At 31.4% G+C, this 20,327-nt stretch overlaps 1 protein-coding gene across 1 annotated transcript in view; it reads right to left on the reverse strand.

Moving 5' to 3' along the window:
• Positions 1 to 19,984, reverse strand: part of LOC136408648 (uncharacterized) — a 37,156-nt gene extending 17,172 nt beyond the window's left edge. The window contains exons 1-14 of the mRNA XM_066389760.1: positions 19,807 to 19,984; positions 15,475 to 15,635; positions 15,204 to 15,419; positions 13,462 to 13,669; positions 7,303 to 7,463; positions 6,623 to 6,754; positions 6,116 to 6,295; positions 5,868 to 6,060; positions 5,596 to 5,778; positions 4,169 to 4,696; positions 2,561 to 2,775; positions 2,329 to 2,507; positions 1,999 to 2,131; positions 1,077 to 1,188 (exon numbers count right to left, since the gene is read on the reverse strand). Coding sequence (XP_066245857.1) covers positions 1,077 to 1,188; positions 1,999 to 2,131; positions 2,329 to 2,507; positions 2,561 to 2,775; positions 4,169 to 4,696; positions 5,596 to 5,778; positions 5,868 to 6,060; positions 6,116 to 6,295; positions 6,623 to 6,754; positions 7,303 to 7,463; positions 13,462 to 13,669; positions 15,204 to 15,419; positions 15,475 to 15,635; positions 19,807 to 19,888 — 2,683 coding nt within the window. The 5' untranslated portion in view covers positions 19,889 to 19,984. The remainder of the gene's footprint in view (positions 1 to 1,076; positions 1,189 to 1,998; positions 2,132 to 2,328; positions 2,508 to 2,560; positions 2,776 to 4,168; positions 4,697 to 5,595; positions 5,779 to 5,867; positions 6,061 to 6,115; positions 6,296 to 6,622; positions 6,755 to 7,302; positions 7,464 to 13,461; positions 13,670 to 15,203; positions 15,420 to 15,474; positions 15,636 to 19,806) is intronic.
• Positions 19,985 to 20,327: the final 343 nt, after the last annotated feature.

Below are 20,327 nucleotides of genomic sequence, written 5' to 3' on the forward strand. Positions count from 1 at the left end.
CGCTCGGCCACACACCGTACAAGTCACCTTGGCCAAGCTACAGGAGTTGGAATTGGAAACTCTTCGTCATCCACCGTATTCACCCGACTTAGCACCCACTGATTACCACTTCTTTCAAAATTTGGATAACTTCTTGGTAGGGAAAACATTCAACTCCGACGAGGCTGTCAAAGCTGCCTTCCAAGAGTTTATCGACTCCCGGCCTGCAGGCTTTTACAGCAGGGGAATCAATGAATTTCCCGTTAAACGGTAGAAGTGTATTGATAATGATGGTGCATATTTCGATTGACAATAAAAACATTTCATATGAAAAAAAAATGACTAAAGTTTCAATTCAATTCTACTCATTCCATACTACACGACCTAATAGATACACAATGTACTATTCTTATAAATTAAATATACATATATATTTATTAACTGCGTTCATTATTTTTATTTTCTAAACTTATTTTTCTAATTTAATCAACCTTGGAACTCCAGCCATTTCGAACTGCCACGTCGTGTCGATAGGTTACCAATTCTAGGGTTTTTTTCTCCTATGCCCGATAAAATTATACCGATTTTTGGACTTACTTGCTTTTATGCAACACCCTGTATAACGCACACTATTTTTAAAATGTGGCACAGTAGTCTCACGGGATGTGATTAAGTTGAGAATGAGCTAACCTGTATAGAGTTTTCTGACATTTAATAATTTTCGCCTAAACGGACGATCTGTGTTCAATAAAAATAGCGTATAAAACATAAAAGCACCTCCACTTATTCTAATTAAGGGCTCAAAAACAAAGAGGGTTCAATCCGACTAATAACACCCTTTACACTTCTCACTGAGTGATCTATTATTGGAACATACATAATAATATTTAGTTTTTACATAACAAAGATAATTTGGAAGGTAATAATTTCTTTGAATTCATTATTTATACGCTATTCTGAACACCACTATTACATTTTTGGGTTACTGATTTAAATAAAATTTTTATTTTATGCAAACACCAATCAAATTAAGGGAAACTACATCACTGATTTTATATTACCAAGATTTAAAGCTTTATTGAAATTCTTCCACCTACCTTTATCGTTGATCATGTCATCTGCTTCACTCTCTGCTCCGAAATCTCTCAACATTTCCCTGTGGTTGAAATCGGTTTGCATTTTTGTGTAGTATACTGGAGTTCGTCCTTTCTGGAATAATGAAAATATTATGCTACACACTGTCACCACAAAAAAAAGGATTAAATAATAAAAATGAATTGAAAAAGAAATTAAGGCAAGTAGCGTAATTGGTGAATTATAAAAGAGCTTTTACAAACTGATAAATTTTCACTACTTCAGAAAATATTTTGCAAATATCGATTTTTTTTATGTTTAAATTTTTTCCTGGATTTGTTTTATAAGACATTTTAACACGATCGAAGTAATTTGTGACCTTCTTCAACATGAAATTTCGAAAATCTAGATGAAAATTTACAGTTCCGTATGATTCTATCATTATGGTATTAAAAGAAGAATTTTGAACGCAGCCATCCCAAAAAATTGATATGAGCCAAATGCTGACAATGTAAATTTGTTTTCAAATATGTTAGAAAATTTAAATTTTCAAACTGCATGTTCAACAACATTTAATAAAAATTAATTATTATAAATAAATGTACGATGTAAAAGGAAACAATTTTTGTTCAGGGTAATTTAGATCGTCTATTTAACACATAAATGAATTTAAATGTTTCGTGTAATGCGTAGATTTAGGTTTTGGTGGACCAGAGAAACGTGAAATTTCAATAATGAAACGATTGAAAATATCTAATAATATACAAAGTACTCCATTAAAAAATCATCATAAGGTCGCTTAAATGCAGTTATCCCATATATTGCAGAAAATAAAGAAGTCGGTAAATACACCACTGGATGGTGCGCAAAGTAAAAAAGCCTAAATATCGTTTACACTTTTTTGAAATTTGACATTTTGCTTTTTTTTAAATTTCGCAAACTTACTTTGTCTTTTGTCCTATTGTCAGCCCCAAGGTGGGTTAGCAAGTTATAATAGTGACCATTGTCCCTCAATACAGCTGCGTAGTGCAAAGGAGTTCGTCCATTGTCATCTTCTACATGTAGAGTTTCCGGAAATCTAGGCAAAGAGTAATAATTTCTACCTCATCTTACTCGTTACGCAAATTAGAATTACAATAATAATCTTTAGGGACAATGACAGAGCGGAGAAAGGCAAATATCTAAGATAATGTTAACCTCATTTCAATAGCAGATTGCTCGATATTGATTTTGAGTTTGAAAATTTTGTTAATAAAATTAGTTTTGGCATCGTACCTTCCTGCAAGGTACCGAACAATACTGGTTCTTCCAAAGGCAACAGCAACATGAAGCGGAGTTGCTCCATGGGGGGAAATTTTGTCACGTGCCACTGCGAATTTGCGTCTGTCTAAAGCAGCTTGCAAGTCTCTTAAATTGCCCTCTCTAGCTGCTACGTGGATTCTATTGATCTTTGACTGTAATTTTTAATCAAAATATGAAAGTTTCAATAAGGCATGTGAAGACTTGCCATATAAATTGGAACATTATCCAGAAAAGTTTGCAACTCTTGATTGTCACATTTCTCCTTCATCAACTTTTCTCCATGTCCATTAAGCACTAAAGCTGCTAGTTGTTCCATATTACCAGAATCGATGAGTGATCTCACATCGCTATCTTCTGAAATTGGTCGTTTCTGTCCCTCGTTGTTCATAGTTTCAATTTCATGCTCTCCATTAACTATGCCTGAAAGCCATTTAGTTTACTGCAAACTGATCCATAATGCGATTTGAACTGGACACCAATATAAATGAGAAAGTTTTAATTTTACAGATTAGTAAACATTTGAGGTGAACTGAGGAATGACTTGTCCAAATAATTTTGAATCAGTTCAATGATTTTCTCAAATCACACATCAATTAAGTCATAAATCAATTCAAATTGGATTCAAAAAGGATAAATTTTAACTGTAGTTAGAAAGGTTACTGGCTTTTTTTTGTATGAAACAGTGTTTCTGAGACTGCAAACTCAAGATGGTCCGAATGTGAATATACAGTCTTTGATTAATTTTACGGGCTATTTTGTAAATCCTGAATCCCGACAAATACCCTCGAAACACATCATTTTTTGGTAGTGGGTGCTAATTAATTAATTAAATTTTTTTAGTTGGTCCTGTTCAAAACTTTTTGAGATCGGAAATATGGATTTAGAAAAAAGAAGTTTAACACCCTTTCGAAAAAATTCGAACATTTTGACGATCAGTCAACAAATTAATAGGCATGATGAAAAATAGTGAAATAACTTTTTGCTGTTTTACTAGCGGCTTTAATATTCGGAACCAAGTCAGTCAGAAAATCAGGTTACAGAGGGTTTATAAAATTTAATACGTATATTTCCGACTCAGGGAGACACGTTTTTAATTTTAAAGGGTGGACAAAAATCAAGTTATAATCACAAGAAAATTTTTTTTCGAGAACCCAAAATAAGTTCTTGGATTCACCAGGGATTCCCACTGTTGATCGGGTACCCCAGACAGAGAGAGAGAATCGAAGGTATTGGTCAATTTCATAGTTTCCATGGAAAATGTATTTCCAAGTGAAGTTCTCAGTACATGAACCCAGTGGTCCTAAGGGGGTTTCGATTCCGCAAGTGATGTGGATAAATTAGTATTTTGGCGGCCAATTTACGATGTCAATCTTATTAAGATTAATTTCGTGTGGATTTTATGTTTCTAATTTTTGAACGATATTTATATCGCTTCTATTTATCTTATTCTGCGGTGAAGATAATTGTTAGTGGTTGCTGTGTATAAGTTAACAACCAGTCCACATAAAGCTTCAATAGTTTGTGTTTTGCCTGGCAAACACGATATAACCAGACAAGAATGAAGTGCAGATAAAAATGTAAATGCTAAAACGTGTGAACTCGACTTTAATTGGAATGAAACTCGTATTTTTTGTTTCAATACTTATATATTGCAAATGGTGACTAAAGACATAACAAACCAGTGTTAACTGTGTAGATACTGAAAACTCTAATCATATAAGTGTTTCACAACAGCACATAAAATGATGCATTCAACGAACAATAATAACAAAACAAAAAAAAACAAAAAGTCACACCACAACACGTAGTTTACCTTCTATTACTCCTTCACCTTCTGTATCTTCCACAAAATGCGGATTGTCATTGTTGTAACCATCATCATGGTTTTTTTCCGGATAACCTTGTTCATAGTTAGCTTCCTCAGCTTTTAAATTCGAAGATATAGTACTCGAAGGTCTGGTGGACTTTGTTGAACTCCCTGTTCTTTCAGTTGCGGAGGGAAATCTTTCATTTCTTTCCATTTGCTTGAGATCCTCATCAGCAATAATTTCTTTCGTTTGCTCAATGTTTATCTCTGAGGTGTCATGTTCTCCTAACCCGCGTTGATCTTTGTGCTCAGAATGTTCATTACTGTTTTCCTCTTCAGCTTCTTCAGCAGGCGCTTCATCGTTATTATTTAAAAGTTGGTTTGTCTCATTGTTTTCATCCATTTCCACTTCATTATCATCTGTGGATGGTTCTTTAACAGCATTATCTGAATTATTTACGTTTTCATCAGTTACATCAAGACCTAATTCAGCCCCGTCCGTTTCGGGGTCATTGGCTGGTTCACTAGTTTCTCCTAAAAGCAAATGAAATGGCACATTGTCCGCGTAATTTAGGTAAAGAACAAAATGGTAATTTACAACGCGATATTATAAAAATAAAAGATAATATGAATTATTAATTCTTAACGTGAGAAGGGAATATTAACCGGTGGATTTACTTTTACAACAAATCGATTGAACATTTGTACTCAATGCGTATGTAATTTTTTTTGTTTAACAACTTCTAATTTATTTCCTCAATTTTGGAGTTAGACCTGCGAATTTTGCCAACATATAATGCGATGGGTGACCTTATTTGACTCATTAAATATTGGCTCTTTTGATACGGTGTTGTGACGCTTATTATAGAGGGTCGCTTTTGTGTCGTACGGTACCGGTCAATTTTTACGAAAACTGAACGATGCAGAACAAAATGTTAAAAACTAAACTTCTATCATTAGTTATGGGATGTCCCAAAAAATAGTGACAGCGACAAACTCATTTGAGGAATCTCATAACCTAGAAGTTAGATTTATTTTATTAGAAGCACCTTCGATTGTACAGGGTATCTCAAAGGATAATTGATAATGCCCAACCTAATAAATATGTCAAGTTATTGGTGTAAATATTGCGAAAAGCGTTAAATTTTGGTACAGAGCATGATTATATTTTTTTAATTGTTCAACATAAAATGCAACAATAACAATTTATACAGGGAATTATGTTTAAAATATGAGAGTTAATGGAGGTCACAATTTTTAGGTTAATTAATTTGAATTAACCTATATATTCAAGGATTATTTATTTTTAAAACTAATGAGATTCCCTAAAACTTGTCTATTTAACTTTTAATATTTACTGCGATATCGTGTAGTCTTCATAATAATTAGCCGCTTCGATACATAGGCACCACTTTATATATAAATATACTCACGTTTAATACTTTTTTCTGGTTGGGCAACTCTTTCCTCATGTCGGGAATGGGATTCTGCAGTATCAAACGGGTTATCTCTAGGTGTTTTTGCTCCACTTGTAGTAGAGCTTTTACCGCGAGGTTCGTCTTCACCATTTCCAGATTTCATAGAATCTCCATGCGTTGTTAACTTATCTTTTATACCTATAAATGAAGTCATAATGACTTTTAAAAACTGATGAACGACACACCAAACAACACAGAGTGAAACACGGAACTCAAATTTCATTTACCCTTTTCATTTGCACTCCTCTCTTTATGTCTAGCTGTCCCATTGGTTAAACCATTTGATCCTCCACAATTCAACAAACTCCAGTCGAAACTGGACGGTTCTTTGGTTCCTCTTGGGCATTCGGGTACCACATGTAATATTTTTGTGTCAATCTCAGAATGACGCGTTTTATAATAAGCAGCGGTTTTTTGTTTCTAAAAGTCATTTTGCTGTATATTCATCAACATTTAGGGAATTTAGATAACTCACATTATCGAGAGCAGATTCATCAGCCCCATGGTTTATCAAATCATTAAATAAAGTGGGATTATCTTTCAGTAAAGCGGCGTAATGCAATGGAGTTCTACCTTCATTGTCTACAGCATTTATACTTTCAGGGATTTTATCGATGATGTAATGGGCAATATCAGTTTTGCCTAATCCTACAGCCTTGAAAATATATATTGTCACCGAGGGAAATTATATTGAGAAGCAATAGATCAACTTATGGAACATATTAAAAATGCAACAATTTCATAATCAACCGCATTTCAATAAAAAGAAAGATTTATATCATGTTGTACCTTATCTTAAGTTAAATATCCAAATAACTCTGAGATTAATAAAAGAGTTATTTTATACTGGTCTCATGAAACTGCAATTCTTTAATGAATGCAATGAGTTCAGGAATATTGCCTTTAAATTTAGTACGCCATGCAACTTCTTGCATATGCCTTTCATTTAGTTCAATTTTTCAGGTTAGTTTAGGATACTTACTTTGTGAAGCGGCGTTAATCCATTGGAATCCTTTGCTGTCAATAAAGCCACTGGGACTGGAGGAGATACCCTATTTTTCAAACTATCTAAGTCACCATTTTGGACATCGCAATGGACATCTTTTATTAAGCCCTTAAAGAGATGCAAAAAGTTGCAATTGCATTGAATATTTAATATGTAACTGAAGTCTAAAACTGAAATAAGAATGTTGTTTTTCACTCAATTAATTAATTAATGAAGAAATTTTGTATAACATCGTTGTAGTATTGTGAACAGTAATTAAAGTAAAAAAAGGAAAGGTCCACCATTTATTCAAACGGATTTGAACAAGCAACCGCTAATATACATATTTATATAGGACTATTGTTGTAGATTTGTATCGCCTATCGGACTATCTTTTTTAAATAATTTTAAGATTAGCTGCATTTCTTTTGCTATCTCTGAAACGGTAAGAGCTGCGAAATCTACGAGACATGCATACGTAGTACGCAGTATTAAGAAACCGAAAATTTGTTTCATGTTTGAGGTATTATTTGGCATTCACCCAGGTGCAAAGTAACATCTACCCTTGTGGAAAATGAGCGTTTGTCATGGTTAGGTGGAAAGTTACTCACTTTACACCCAGTTGAACTGTTAGACAATTTTTATCTGTGAAAAGCGTTCTATTCAAAAAAATTTACCATTATAAAAGGCACTGCGTCCAAGAATTTCCTCATCTTGGGGTTGTTACTGTGCTCCACTAGAAGCTTGGGACCATGACCGCTCCATATAACTTGTTGTAAATTTGCCATATTTCTCTGATGAATCCATATTCGGATGTTTGATTTTTTGTAATTGAGACCTGAAAAATTTTTTTTAATATAAATTTTGAAAATAAATAGTAACGTCTTGTTTCCAGCGATTGGTGGCAAAATGTGACAAATGGAGTTCAGTAACATTTCTTATGCACATCAACACACACCTCATGTACACGTAACGTCCAAAGACTTGGAACTCCTCGTTTCTCAACTTTTAAAATGTGTTTTCAGCTGTTTCAGCCAATAATACTCCCATGGATGGCTGATAAAAACGATGTTTTCGGTTAGAGTAAAGTACGATGAAAGTTGTCTTTTTTTACATGGTCATAGGAAAAGGGTTTTTTCTCTTACTAGCTTTCGAAGATACCATTTTTGGATGTATTGAAGAACTGTGAAATACATTTTCTCTCCTTTTTTCTATAACATTTGAATAACAGGCAAACAACAACTATATGACACATTATTTACCTAGTGAGCTAATGAAGAAGGCGCTTGCAATGTCATCATCATATTTATTGTTATTTTATTTATGATTGCCACAGAAACGAATATCAAATTAAATGTCTCCGTTAATGATATGATTTAAAGCATGTTGTCTTTAATGTTTCAGATTTAATTTATACTCAATATAGATAAATTATATAAATATATAATATATAATTATATTAAATAAATATATATTAAATTAAATAATATTAAATAAATATATAATTATATAAATATATATAGATAAAATATAAAATTCAAAAAAGAAAATCCGTTTCAAATTTTTCGTGCCTCCCAGAGCATAAAAAGACGATCTAGACTGTATATCCAACAAAACGGTAACTTATTTGAAAACTTACTCTAAAAATGTGTCATTTAAATTTCTTGTTGTTTTTTTTTATTATTGTTTAATAGTTTTGATATAGTTAAAAATGATCGTTTTAAGCATTATTTGTATTTGTCATGCAATGTAATGTTCAAATTAATTTTATTCGAAAGGGAGCGTTCTATTAATGTGAACCAAGAGTACCTTTTTTTTCTGGACACATATGTGGTTTCATAATTTTGTATCAGCAGCTAAAAAACCGGACACATAAAAAAATGTAGCATTTTTTAACTCCGACGCCCCCCGTGCAGCACGCCTCTGACGAAATATTTTCCATTCAATCAAATCAATCAATTAAGGTTTAAAAGGTATAAAATCATACCAAATTTCATAAAGTTATCTTACACCGTTTCGAAAATATGTCAAAATAACCATCATCAGAGTTATGTCTTTAAAGAGCCATAGATCGTTAAAAAAGCGTTTTTCGATATATGTTTATATAAAGTTTTGGTGTTATTTTTGGACGTAATTTATGTTGTTTAAGTATGGTACCTTAATTTCGGGACACCCTGTATAACTCACGATTTTAAAGGACCAACTCTTACGTCTTAGATACCTTAGCGCTGTGCACTTCGCGATTTAAATGTGACGTTTGGGTCATAATGATATACTTTACAATTTTGGTGTTTAATACATTTTGAATTCATACCAATAAGAGAAAAAAATATGTATTTTTCTCGGCGAAAATGTTAATTTTCTGGTTTGACTTACTATAAAGCCTGGTCATACGTTATATAACCTTGGCTTCGATTTGACTATGAATATCGCGGCGGTAAGTTTACTATTTTTTCGCTTTGCAAGTTCAATAACTATTATCTGATCCAGATGGTATAAATGTATAATGGCTTAAAATGATTTAGAATTTTCGATACACGAGTTACACTTGAGGGAGAATTTTACGGATCAAATGCCACATATTTGTAAGATCTTTGTAAAATTTTTATTTGTAATTATCATCAAAAATTTTGTTACGATATTATGTATATATTTTTAAGTCAAAATGATGTCGCATTCATAGAAAGAATAATATAATGGGGTGCCCCATTTAAAAAAACCGTAAATTTCAGTCATGTTTCGAAAAGCAAATGTTCAATTGTTTTTTTTAATATCATAAAATTTTTAAGAAAATTCTTTTGTATTTGACACGTTTTCCAATTTTTCAAATAAAGGAGATTGGAGGCGTGTATATTCTGGAGTGAAAATCTTATATCTCCTGAGATTTTTAAGCAAACTCAGAATATCAAATAACATTAGGTATATATTTGAAATAATAATACTTCGTATAGCTTTTGTGAAACACTCGGCATATTGAAAAACCATCCCCCAATAACTTTAAGTTGCGTACAACTTTTGTATGTAACAAGGTTTGATATAGTCAATAGCTAATTTAATATTCAATTAGTAGTTGTTATTTAAATTGAACCATCATGCTGTACCTATTTCGGAGTTTAAATGTGTTTCAGCATTTAAATCGTTATCTATTAGATAACTTGTACTGAAAATTTAACAAGCATTGACAAAACCATTTTATTTGATATCATGAATTTTCAATAAGATACATTTTGTTTTTGACGTAAAAACTCCGAGATATAAATATTTAGTAATAAAACTTCCTAAAATAATAAAATAAAATAAAAAGTATATTATAGCTAGGTACGTCACTAACCTGGCGACACTGCGTTGTCCCTCATGACGACCACAGATATGACACGCACAAGACTGCGACTTATATTAAGGTGAAGAGAGTACAAATTTCTCCGTGTCTATTTTCCATACAAACAAATGGTCATGTGATGAGGGTCACATGATCGAAAGTTTAATTATTTAGTAAGTATTTTTATCGATTAAGGGGGTTCCTTCCACTTTTAACCCCCTTTTGTTGACCGGATATTGATTGACATCGGCCGACTTTACTGCGTAGTGATTTCTATTATTGTTGTTGGGGTATCAATAATGAACACTAATTGATAATAAGTTTAGAATACAATTTGAGATACCAAACCCATATCTTTCGCTAGCCGAAATCGCTTGAAGTCACTAAGGACAATTTATAAAATTAAAGAAAAAATAAATGTTACGTGATGTCTAAGAAATGCGTTCTTTTATTTCTTAAACGAGCCTGACACAAATGTAACATATACCCTGTTGTAAATGGAAAATTTACCAATTTAAGTATTTTTTATTACGATTAATTGTATTCGCATTGGCCGGTGGGTACTTTCTACTCAAAAGACCTATTTAGACCAGTATGCCACTTCCAGTACGACTATGTTTTCCATCAGATTGAACTCAAATGTTGTGATGTAAAACTTGGTATTTTAAAATTGGATATTTTTAAAGATGAAAAAGAAATCTTGCTGGTGTTCAGAACACTACTTCCAGTCGGTACTCCACTGTTTTCAATCAGATGGAACTGAAATATTTCTGATATAATTTGTAATTCTTTTTTTCTTAATAATTATTAATTTTTAAGTTGTCCTGTACAATAGTGATATTTTCATGATTCCTATGTACGTTTCAATATAAAACTTACGTTTTATCTGATCAGGTATAGATATAGTGGTCCATTTCAGGGTACTCTTTATAATTTCTCAAAAGTGGAAGAAGTTCTAAGGCCACTAAACCGCAAAGCACCTTAGTAATGATTTACTTTTATCCGCAAATATATAATACTGAAGAAATGGGGAACTTTTTAATCTCTTTTATGAACGACATTGCTTTCCTACTTTCTTTTTAAAACGAAGATCACCTTAAAAAAACAAACTACGACAATAGATTTTATGGTTATCAGGAATGACCATTCTCGTTACATATTCAACCCGTATCTCAGTAAAATAACGTATTTACATGTTCTGTTATTATTTATACAGTTATTTGTAGATGTCCCCCATAAGACAAAAAGATGAAATTCTGTCGCAGTAACACCGTGGACTCGTGAAAAGTAAAAAAAAAGAAACATGAAACTATGGCCGAAAAACACTTTAGTGCATACAAATCTCATCTACGCAAAAATACAAAATTGTGGGCTTGTCGTATAGTTTCTTCGCATACTGGAACGTGATTGGAAAGATTCGGCCACTAAAAATATGTCTCCCGTTTGAGTGGGTAACCCAAATTAATCTGATCTAATCTTATAGAAACAGTTCTTTCAGGTGGTTGCTACTTTGGCAATATACTTTAAAGTTTCTCAGTTGTCAGTGACCACATTCAAATCACTCACAATGCTACTTCAGGGATATATTTTTATTTATGTCATAAGCCCCACAAATTCGTGGTAAACCCAAATTGTTATTGGTAGGTGGTGCCAGATTCAAATTGTTGGATTTATTTGATAGGGCATTCTATAATTTATTTAAATGCTGTAGAATTCTTTTTGCTGATTTCGACCATATCTTCATTTGCTCGTTTGCGTTTGGCTTAGCAAATCGTGATCTGCCTCTCTAGTTGCTAAAATATGACATATTTTCATAAAATCCTTAAAGTTCTTATATCCCTTAAATCTAAAGAACTTTAAAACTTTTTGGTGGCAAAGCTTTTGACTTAATGCCCTATAAGAAATAATTTCAAGAAGACAACTGGTCTTCTTTCTTAGTGACTCACCTGGTACAATTATTTATTATCACCTGTCAACAACCGAAGCTATTTGATAAAGCCGTTATAGCCACAATTAAGCTCAAGTGATTTCAGAACTGGAACTCAGGTTTAACAATCATAATAAACACAATTTTCTAGGTAATTAGTAATTTCCATTAAAGCTAATTATTTGTTATTTATTGATAAGCAAATATGGGTCTAATTGTTTCCTATGAAGTAAACGCATATGGCTACTTTACTCATGCAGGCTATATCTTGAATGAATTATTGCTTGAATAAGACCTCTATTTGAAATCTTACTGATGGGAGAAATTTTTAAATGTAAAAAAATAATGAAAAATAAAACATTTATAGTAACAACACCAACAAACTATTAAAATAATTCGTGTTTCTCTGATGTAAACTAAGCATTAATTGAAACGGGATATAACCGATTTTTGTACAATTTTTGGGAATGTCTTAATTCAAAGCGGTCTAATCAGTAATAGAATCTTGAATCCATCCACCAATTAAATTCTTTACTTATTTCCATTATCAGCCTGATTCAAAGTTTTACTTTCCAATTTATTATCTACTCGATTTCCGTCAACTTACTTATTTTAGGATAATCAATGGCCTGGGGAATGAATATTTAGAACGAATATTAATAATTTAACCTATTTCGTTTTACTTTTAACCTCCTACTTCGACAGAAACTCTCTTCGATCCAATAAATGACAATATTTTTATAGCTCCATTTAAGTAAGTCAGACATAAACTTAATATACAAATTTTCAAATATTTATCATTAGATTTTAAGCTAACCTGCTGCACGGTACAATGGGACAAACATATTTTTTGATTGTAGAAAATTTCGCAAACGTATTTTAAAGAATAATCTAAATATGGAAAGTTTTTAATACTCTGAAAACAATGTCGTTATCTTTAAACAGGGTGGTTCCAGAAAATAGGGGTAACGTACAGTCATTGGGAAAGTAACGGCAATGCATCCTGGATGCAGACTATTGAGTGGCAAGTTTTATCTGAAATCTCAAAATTTCGTGACGTTGAATACATAGGGAGTCCTAAATAAAGTGAGCTATACACAGATTACGAAATGATATTTGAAAGATTAAGTGGTCTAAATTAGAAAAAATACACAATATTCTTCTCCTTTATAATATACATATTTATAATATAGGATATTTCGAATTTCGCGTCATACGTATTATGTGAAAAAACGGAAGATTAATTAAAGATTTTATTGCAGGTTATAGAAGACTACTGAGTTCCATTTTTATAATAAAAAAATGTATTACTTTCTATTTATTTTTAATTGTTTTTTTAACTAGAATTAAGAACTCTCATCCTATCGGCCTTAAGCCACTTTTGTCTTTTTACATGATAGTTAGTTCAGTCTTGCTCATGTATTTATTTTGACAATATACTCTAAACATTCAATAAAGAATAAGAAGCTTTGCTAACTAGTAGACACTAATTAATTGAGATAACCATTGAGCAAAATCTGACGAATCAATATGTACGTATGTATATATTATGAATTAAAGGAAAGTATAGAAACAACTATAGATACTTACTATCATGACTTCCGGTGCTTTTTCTAGATCCACAGCCTGATTTTAAATGGTTGGGCAATTCTAATTCCTGTAAATGACATGAATAGTACTTCATGGTATGTCCTTGGTAATCTTGGAGAGTAGGATCGGCACCCGCCATGGTTAGGAGCTTTTGTACAACTACTGGGTCCTTACACATTAAAGTATAAAAATATGGAGTTCTTCCTTCCTGTAATGGAAAAAAATCTATCAGTCCTGAACATACAAGATAACCCGAAGTTTAACAGAAGGTAAACAGCGAGTTGGAAAATAATACTGGTTATAATCTGTATTCCAAAAATCTTGCGTTGCCGAAATACAGGGTGTTAATTTTTACAGTTTCAAGTTAAATTTGGTTTTTTTGGTTTTAATTTTATATATTATTTAATTTAGAATCTACATGACAATTGTTACAATTTACATAGCGGCACTTTTTGAGGGCTATTTTACCCTAAATTTTTTTGCCGCCCGCTACTTACCTTCTCTTTTTTGAAATTTTAGACCCCTGTTTAATTTAGAAAGTTTTTCGCCTTCCTGCATTGTTTCTGTATTTGTAAAATATCTAGCAATGCACATGAATTTTCCATAAAAAATTAATATGTTTTATATATTCCTATGTAGTGTGCATATTAATCTTTTTACGACCGCATTTTAATGAAAATAAGAGGGAAAATATGGAGTTAATGTAAACAAGCCCCCGTATATACAACTAAAATTTTACCGGAACATTGCATTGTTACAAGTTGCATGAGATAAATAAATAGTTTATTCAAATGATTGTGTTTGATGTATTGCCCTTTTTTTTCGTTGCATAAGATATGTGTAAAGCGGTACATTGATGCATACATTTGTTGCATGTGTGAGGTGTGTTTAAGATATTGACATCCACTCAGGTGGTTGTTATATTTTGAAATTAATTTTAGCTACATATACAATTTGTCACTTACACTTTCGTCCATCAAGAGTAAAATATTTTTTCTCTTCGACTGTGCTGCGAATAAAAAAAACTAAAACCAGCACAATTAAAAAAAAATTACATTTCAAAATTAGAGAAACCACTTTACTTATTATATTTGAGTTTTCATCCTAAATTTAAATTGCTTACAACAAAGGCGGCCTACTTAGTGACTTTACAAAACTGTACATTAATGAAAAATCATACATTAATGGAGTTAATTAATGAGTAATTTTGCATACATTAAAAATCAGTCAATGGGAACGTCTCAAGCCATGCAATGTATTGTGTACTTTATACCCTATAAGAATGAATGAATTAGTACTCGTAATTTAATCAAATAACGTGACATTAAACTTAACACTAATAAATGAAAAAATAATGTGTCAGACAATAAGTTTCTTTTAGCTTTCAGTGTAGTAACCCTTTGAATAACTAAACAGTAACTCGGAAAAGAAATAATAATAGTAATAGGGCACATATTATTGCCAATTTGACAGGTAAGCCTATGTAAACGAATGTAAATTATAGCAAAGGCGGAGGGCACCGACCTATCATCATTATATAAATTCATTTCTTTCGTGACCAATACATCCCGTGATTAGTTTAAATCTTATAAGTCATGACATGAAAATATACTAAATTGCTACTAGTGTATTTATTGTTTTCCTTAACAGCTTTTAAAACCTAAAAATGACAACGTTTCTTTGGAAGTGTTGCGTATGAAAAATAAATTAATTGCACCATTATTTCATATATGTATACTTACGGAATCTTTTACGTTTGCTAGATGCGGATATTTGTCAATAAGCCATCTATAAATCGACTTCAAGTCATAATACACAGCCTTATGTAACAACCCAATTCCACTGTCATCTTTGGCCATCACGAGTTTTTTTTTCTTTTCGGGTTCCTCATCCAAAATCGATTGCAGCTCAGGTAATCGATCGCTATTCAATGAGTCGTGCATTAACGCAATTTTGGACTAAAAGTTCAAATGCATTATTCGATTAATTTTATCATCTCATGATTATTTATACCATCAAGGAAGGAACAGATTTCAGGAACATTCTAGTTTTATAGTCAGCGGAATATTCTCCGATGAGTTTCTTCCCTTGACCTTCCAAAACAATCTGTTCCAATTTTTCAATGTCCCCATTTCGGATAAGTTGTTTAACATGAGCTGCACTCACCGATAAAACTGCAAAATAAGTTTTCTAATTTTAGGAAATGAAGCGATAGTTTCATTAATCGAAAACGCTGACTAAACGGAATTAATTTCGAAACTAGTTATAAGAAAGCGGGCACCTTCATTTCGTAACTCAGTTACTAAATGAAACTAATAGTAATCATTTTTGCTGCAGTTCTACAGATGCAGGACGTAAAATTAACTAATGCAATAAAACTAATTTTAATTACTTCTCCAACTGAAATATTTTCCCTTTTCAACCAATTTTTTCATCGTTTGGCAAAATTAGACAAACCATGATTGAAACTCACTAGGAAATGATGATTTATGTAATTTGTGTCATATTGCAAGACTTTGCTTTGCTCGTGCGGTAGAAACTCACTCGTTATATAAAGCTGTGCATTCCCTAATTGATTAAATTATTAATTATGAAAAAGCCGCATGAGCGAACATTAAACGGTAATTGCTGGCGTTTATCAAGTATTAGACTTTCGCAATCTTTAGAGCTAAATTCGTTGATATTTTAATTTTTTAATATTACTCAATAGAAAAAAATAGTTTAAGACGCATGATTGGTTCGCATAGTCAGTTATTGCAAAACTCATCACTTTACTTCTCATTTCACAAACTTCAACTAGAGCGATAATTAATTGCTTTACGAAATTTGTATCTTAAGAGTCTAGTTTCTCCAGAAAAGCCCTTTTATCGTTATCGACCAAGAGTATTTTTTCTTAACTTAAGGTTTCGCGAGTCTAAAAAAATGCCTTTGTTTTATAGATTGTATAAGAAATGGACATTATTTTTTTAAAGCCAATTCATTAAATCTTAAAACTAGACCGCTAACCTGAATTAATTTTAAATAACCTGAACTAATTGAAACATATTTATTTAAAAAATCTCGTTAAAGTACTAATCAGAATCTAGCAAATTTAATAAAAACTTTAATTTAGATTCAGAATATTGTTATAATATTTCTTCCTGAAAAATTGATTTCAAGCTGTGTTCTTTAGAGACCGATATATCCGAAAAATTATAGGAACTCATCATGTTATTTTAAGATATTAAGTATGAATTCGGGAGATTTTCAACATACTTTGGAATACTCTGTAGATTAACTTTATTCAACAACAACAAATTAGTTAGTTCCTTAACGAGAAATAGTGAATTAATTTCCTTTTTTAGTACATTTATTTTACTAATATTAGTTTAAGGTTAATTTAGAGGAAAGTGAGAAGTATCACTTGGCCCCTATAAAAACTCTCCGAAATTACCTAAATATAACTACTTAATTATTCAAAGAGGACGTAGGTAACCAATTTTATGTTGGTAATAAATTAAAATTGCATGATTATATTTAGTTAATTGAACGACATTTACGTTATCTGTCCCGTATCTTCCTAACAATCGAGGACACGATTTGCATGCAAGTCTCAATGATACATCTTGTTTATAAGGTACTTTTGTCATATCCAAAACTACATGTGTGAGTTTTTTATGGGAAGAGTACGTTTCTTTATATATTATGATACACTAAATAAGAAGTTGATACGTAGACTCGAAAATCTTGGATTTTCAGTCTTGGGCGGCAGGGAGACCTACCAAGGCTTTTAACCTACCAAGTTTGCGGTAATCTTTATTGCCTTCAACAAGGTTACGAGATTATAATGCTAGCTAATATAACAAGTGTATTTTAAATTATCGATACATTTTAGTTTGTACATCAACGTAATTTGGGATAAAAAAAGTATAAGTGCGCGAGTGCTTTTTCTCTGATTCAGGTTGCGTGAACATATATTACATTAAAATTATCGAAGTGATATTCAGAGGAGAGCTTTATGAACCAAATGTTACGTATTTTTGATACCTTTACTAAATTTTTTAATCATAGAAATAGGCAAAATTTTCATCGCGATAATATTTTATCGCGAATAAATTTCTGTCAGTGTCTGTCATTGTGAAATATAAACATATAGCATGTGGTTCTTGAAATCCTTCTGCGGATATAACTCGTGAAACGAAAACTTTACATCAACAATATGCAGTCATGAAATATGGATCAGAAAAAAACCACAAACACACGCACATATATAATTATAATCCTGAAGCCTAAACATAATATAAATTAGCCAAAGCTTGACAGTTCCTAAGAGTTTTTTTCCTACTTCCTAAGGCCTAAAACTCAAGATGTTATAGCGTATTCTATTTTTCAGCAGACAATATCTTCGTTTTGATTTAATAATCTCTAAAAAATTATCATCTTTTATTACTATGTATTATATATAATTATTGAGTACGAAATATTGCGTTCCCTAAAGATTAATTATGTGTGACAGTTTTGTACTTTTTTTAATAGAATTTCCTGTATACGTAAAAGAAAAGAAATTTTGGCACCAAAACAATAATTTAAATATTGGTTAAATTTACATTGACTAAAATTACGAGTATCAAGGTTTCCTTTTGTATAGAATACATAGTATATATAGTATATTTTTGTACCCAGAGCGTAAGCCCAATTTTTACGTCCTCAACTAAAAGTTTTTGACAGAGCTATGTAAAAGTAATTAGATGACAGCATAAAACGGTTTTATGTCAAAAATACAAACATTATTTTTTATACCGGTGATATGAATAAACTGTCATGTAATCACATCATTTTCGTGTTTCTGTCCAAATTGTAAATTTTATTCTTGTTGACTCTGTGTATATTGCTTTAATTTGTTGATGCTCATGACTAAGAATGATGTCAATGTAAATTAATTGAAAATAAATTTGACAAGTGATATTTACGGCCAGCGGCATAAAAAGTGTCGGTTTTTTAATACTGTAAATAATTAAAAATAAATTTTGCGGGTTTTTTGTGACAAGAAACTAGCTAAATTTATTTTTTATGATTTTATTTTGGCATCAATTTTGGACATCAACACCAATAAATGAAGTTAATATATAGGCTCAACGAGTATGATATTTAAAAATAGGAGAAAATATGTTCAAAATAATATAATTTCATAACTGTTTAATAGTCTCTGTCGTACGAAAAATTTTGTTAGCATCTTTGGCTTTAAAGCGTTTTACGCCATGACCTCATTATTTAATAAACTAATTGATCTGATAAACAACTTTCAACTGCGAGTTGAGTTGTACACGTCTGATAGAAAAAATTAATGTATGCTTTATATGGCTTTAAAGTGCCATACCTTTGACGAACCACACCTTTGACGACTTCATTAGGGAAGGTCTTCCTAATAATAAAGCCATGAAATGGGTGTCCGCAGGACTATTAAAGGAATGTTATATGTATCTGCATATTAACCGCTCCCTAACTTTTCAGTATATGTATATATAATCAATCACGCGTTGCCTGATTTGCTGACAGGTCAACGTCAATATCATGTAAAAACTATGAAAATGTGTAAGGTGGCGTCTTTTTGATGAATTTATGAGGTCTAAGCAAAACGGTAATCTGGTAATAGAAAATTTGGTAATATAGTTGTTTCTAAGACTACAACAAACTACAGTTGTTTCCAGGCCTTTCGAGTTTCTTATTGTTGCCTGTTGATGTCAGGAATAGTATATTATGATACAAGTTTTATAAGGCAACTAATTTTCACAACAGTCCAAGATAGCCTTCCGCTATCTTCAATTGGTGCTTACCAGAGTTTTGCAGTTGGACGTACATATGTAACTATAAGCCTTATGAATTGAGTATTTTGTACTTTCAGTTATTTTGAGTAATGAATTTAGCTCTAAAATTTTGGAAAACCATTTATTGTAAACGTCAAATGTTACAATTTTTTAATTTTACTGACGAGGATTTTTCAGGTTATTATTTACTGAAATACGTAAAACTATTATAAAATTGCGATAATAAGATATTCCAGTTAATTTCTGCGTATATATATATGTAAATATGTATATAAGAAAAATTTTGTTTGTTGAAAAATATGCCCATTGTATAATTGTTGACATCTACGGAATTCCAATAAAATGTCTCAAGCGATTGCGTAAAAATTTAGAAATTTGTATTTTTTTAAATAAACCTTTAATACATTCTACGTCAAAGTAGTTTTTAACTACTTGTAAACTAGATGTATTTTCAACAAAGTTCTCAAGGATCGTTATTTATCAAAACTTTCTACCGTAGAATAAATTTTTCCTCCTGAAATGTGTATAATTTTGTACTTACTTCTTGGGGGGTTGCTGTGTACGTATAAGCCATTAGATGCTTTATTGTCGTTTGATTTCTTTCTGGATGATAAGTTTAACATTATATTTTAAAAATAGTATTTCCTTGACTATCTCACTCTAGATACTGTGCGGAATCACTTTGAGTCTAATTTTGATTTTATTGAAGATCATCTCTTTTTCCCTGCGGTACTGAATCTGAAATTTAAGAAATTCTTTATTCCATTATTGTTTCTTATTAACATACAATAGATGATATTTTCAAAACTTAAGAGTATACTTTTATTACCTGTGTTAATTTAAAACGTTACACGCACTATAAGTTCACCACAAGATTTTTGCATTTGTTGGGAAAGTAATCTTGAACTAACTAGAAACGTTATATGTAGATATAGTATACAAAAGCTTCACGTTAATTAAATCACAACGATTTAACGTTATTTTTGAGCAACAAAATATTTTGGGAATGTAAGAATGAGTTGCACTTTGTTTTGGCTAATGGCTAACATACAAGACGATTCT

The sequence above is a fragment of the Euwallacea similis genome, chromosome 1 (assembly GCF_039881205.1).
Source record: "Euwallacea similis isolate ESF13 chromosome 1, ESF131.1, whole genome shotgun sequence".
NCBI classification, from domain to species: Eukaryota; Metazoa; Arthropoda; class Insecta; order Coleoptera; family Curculionidae; genus Euwallacea; species Euwallacea similis.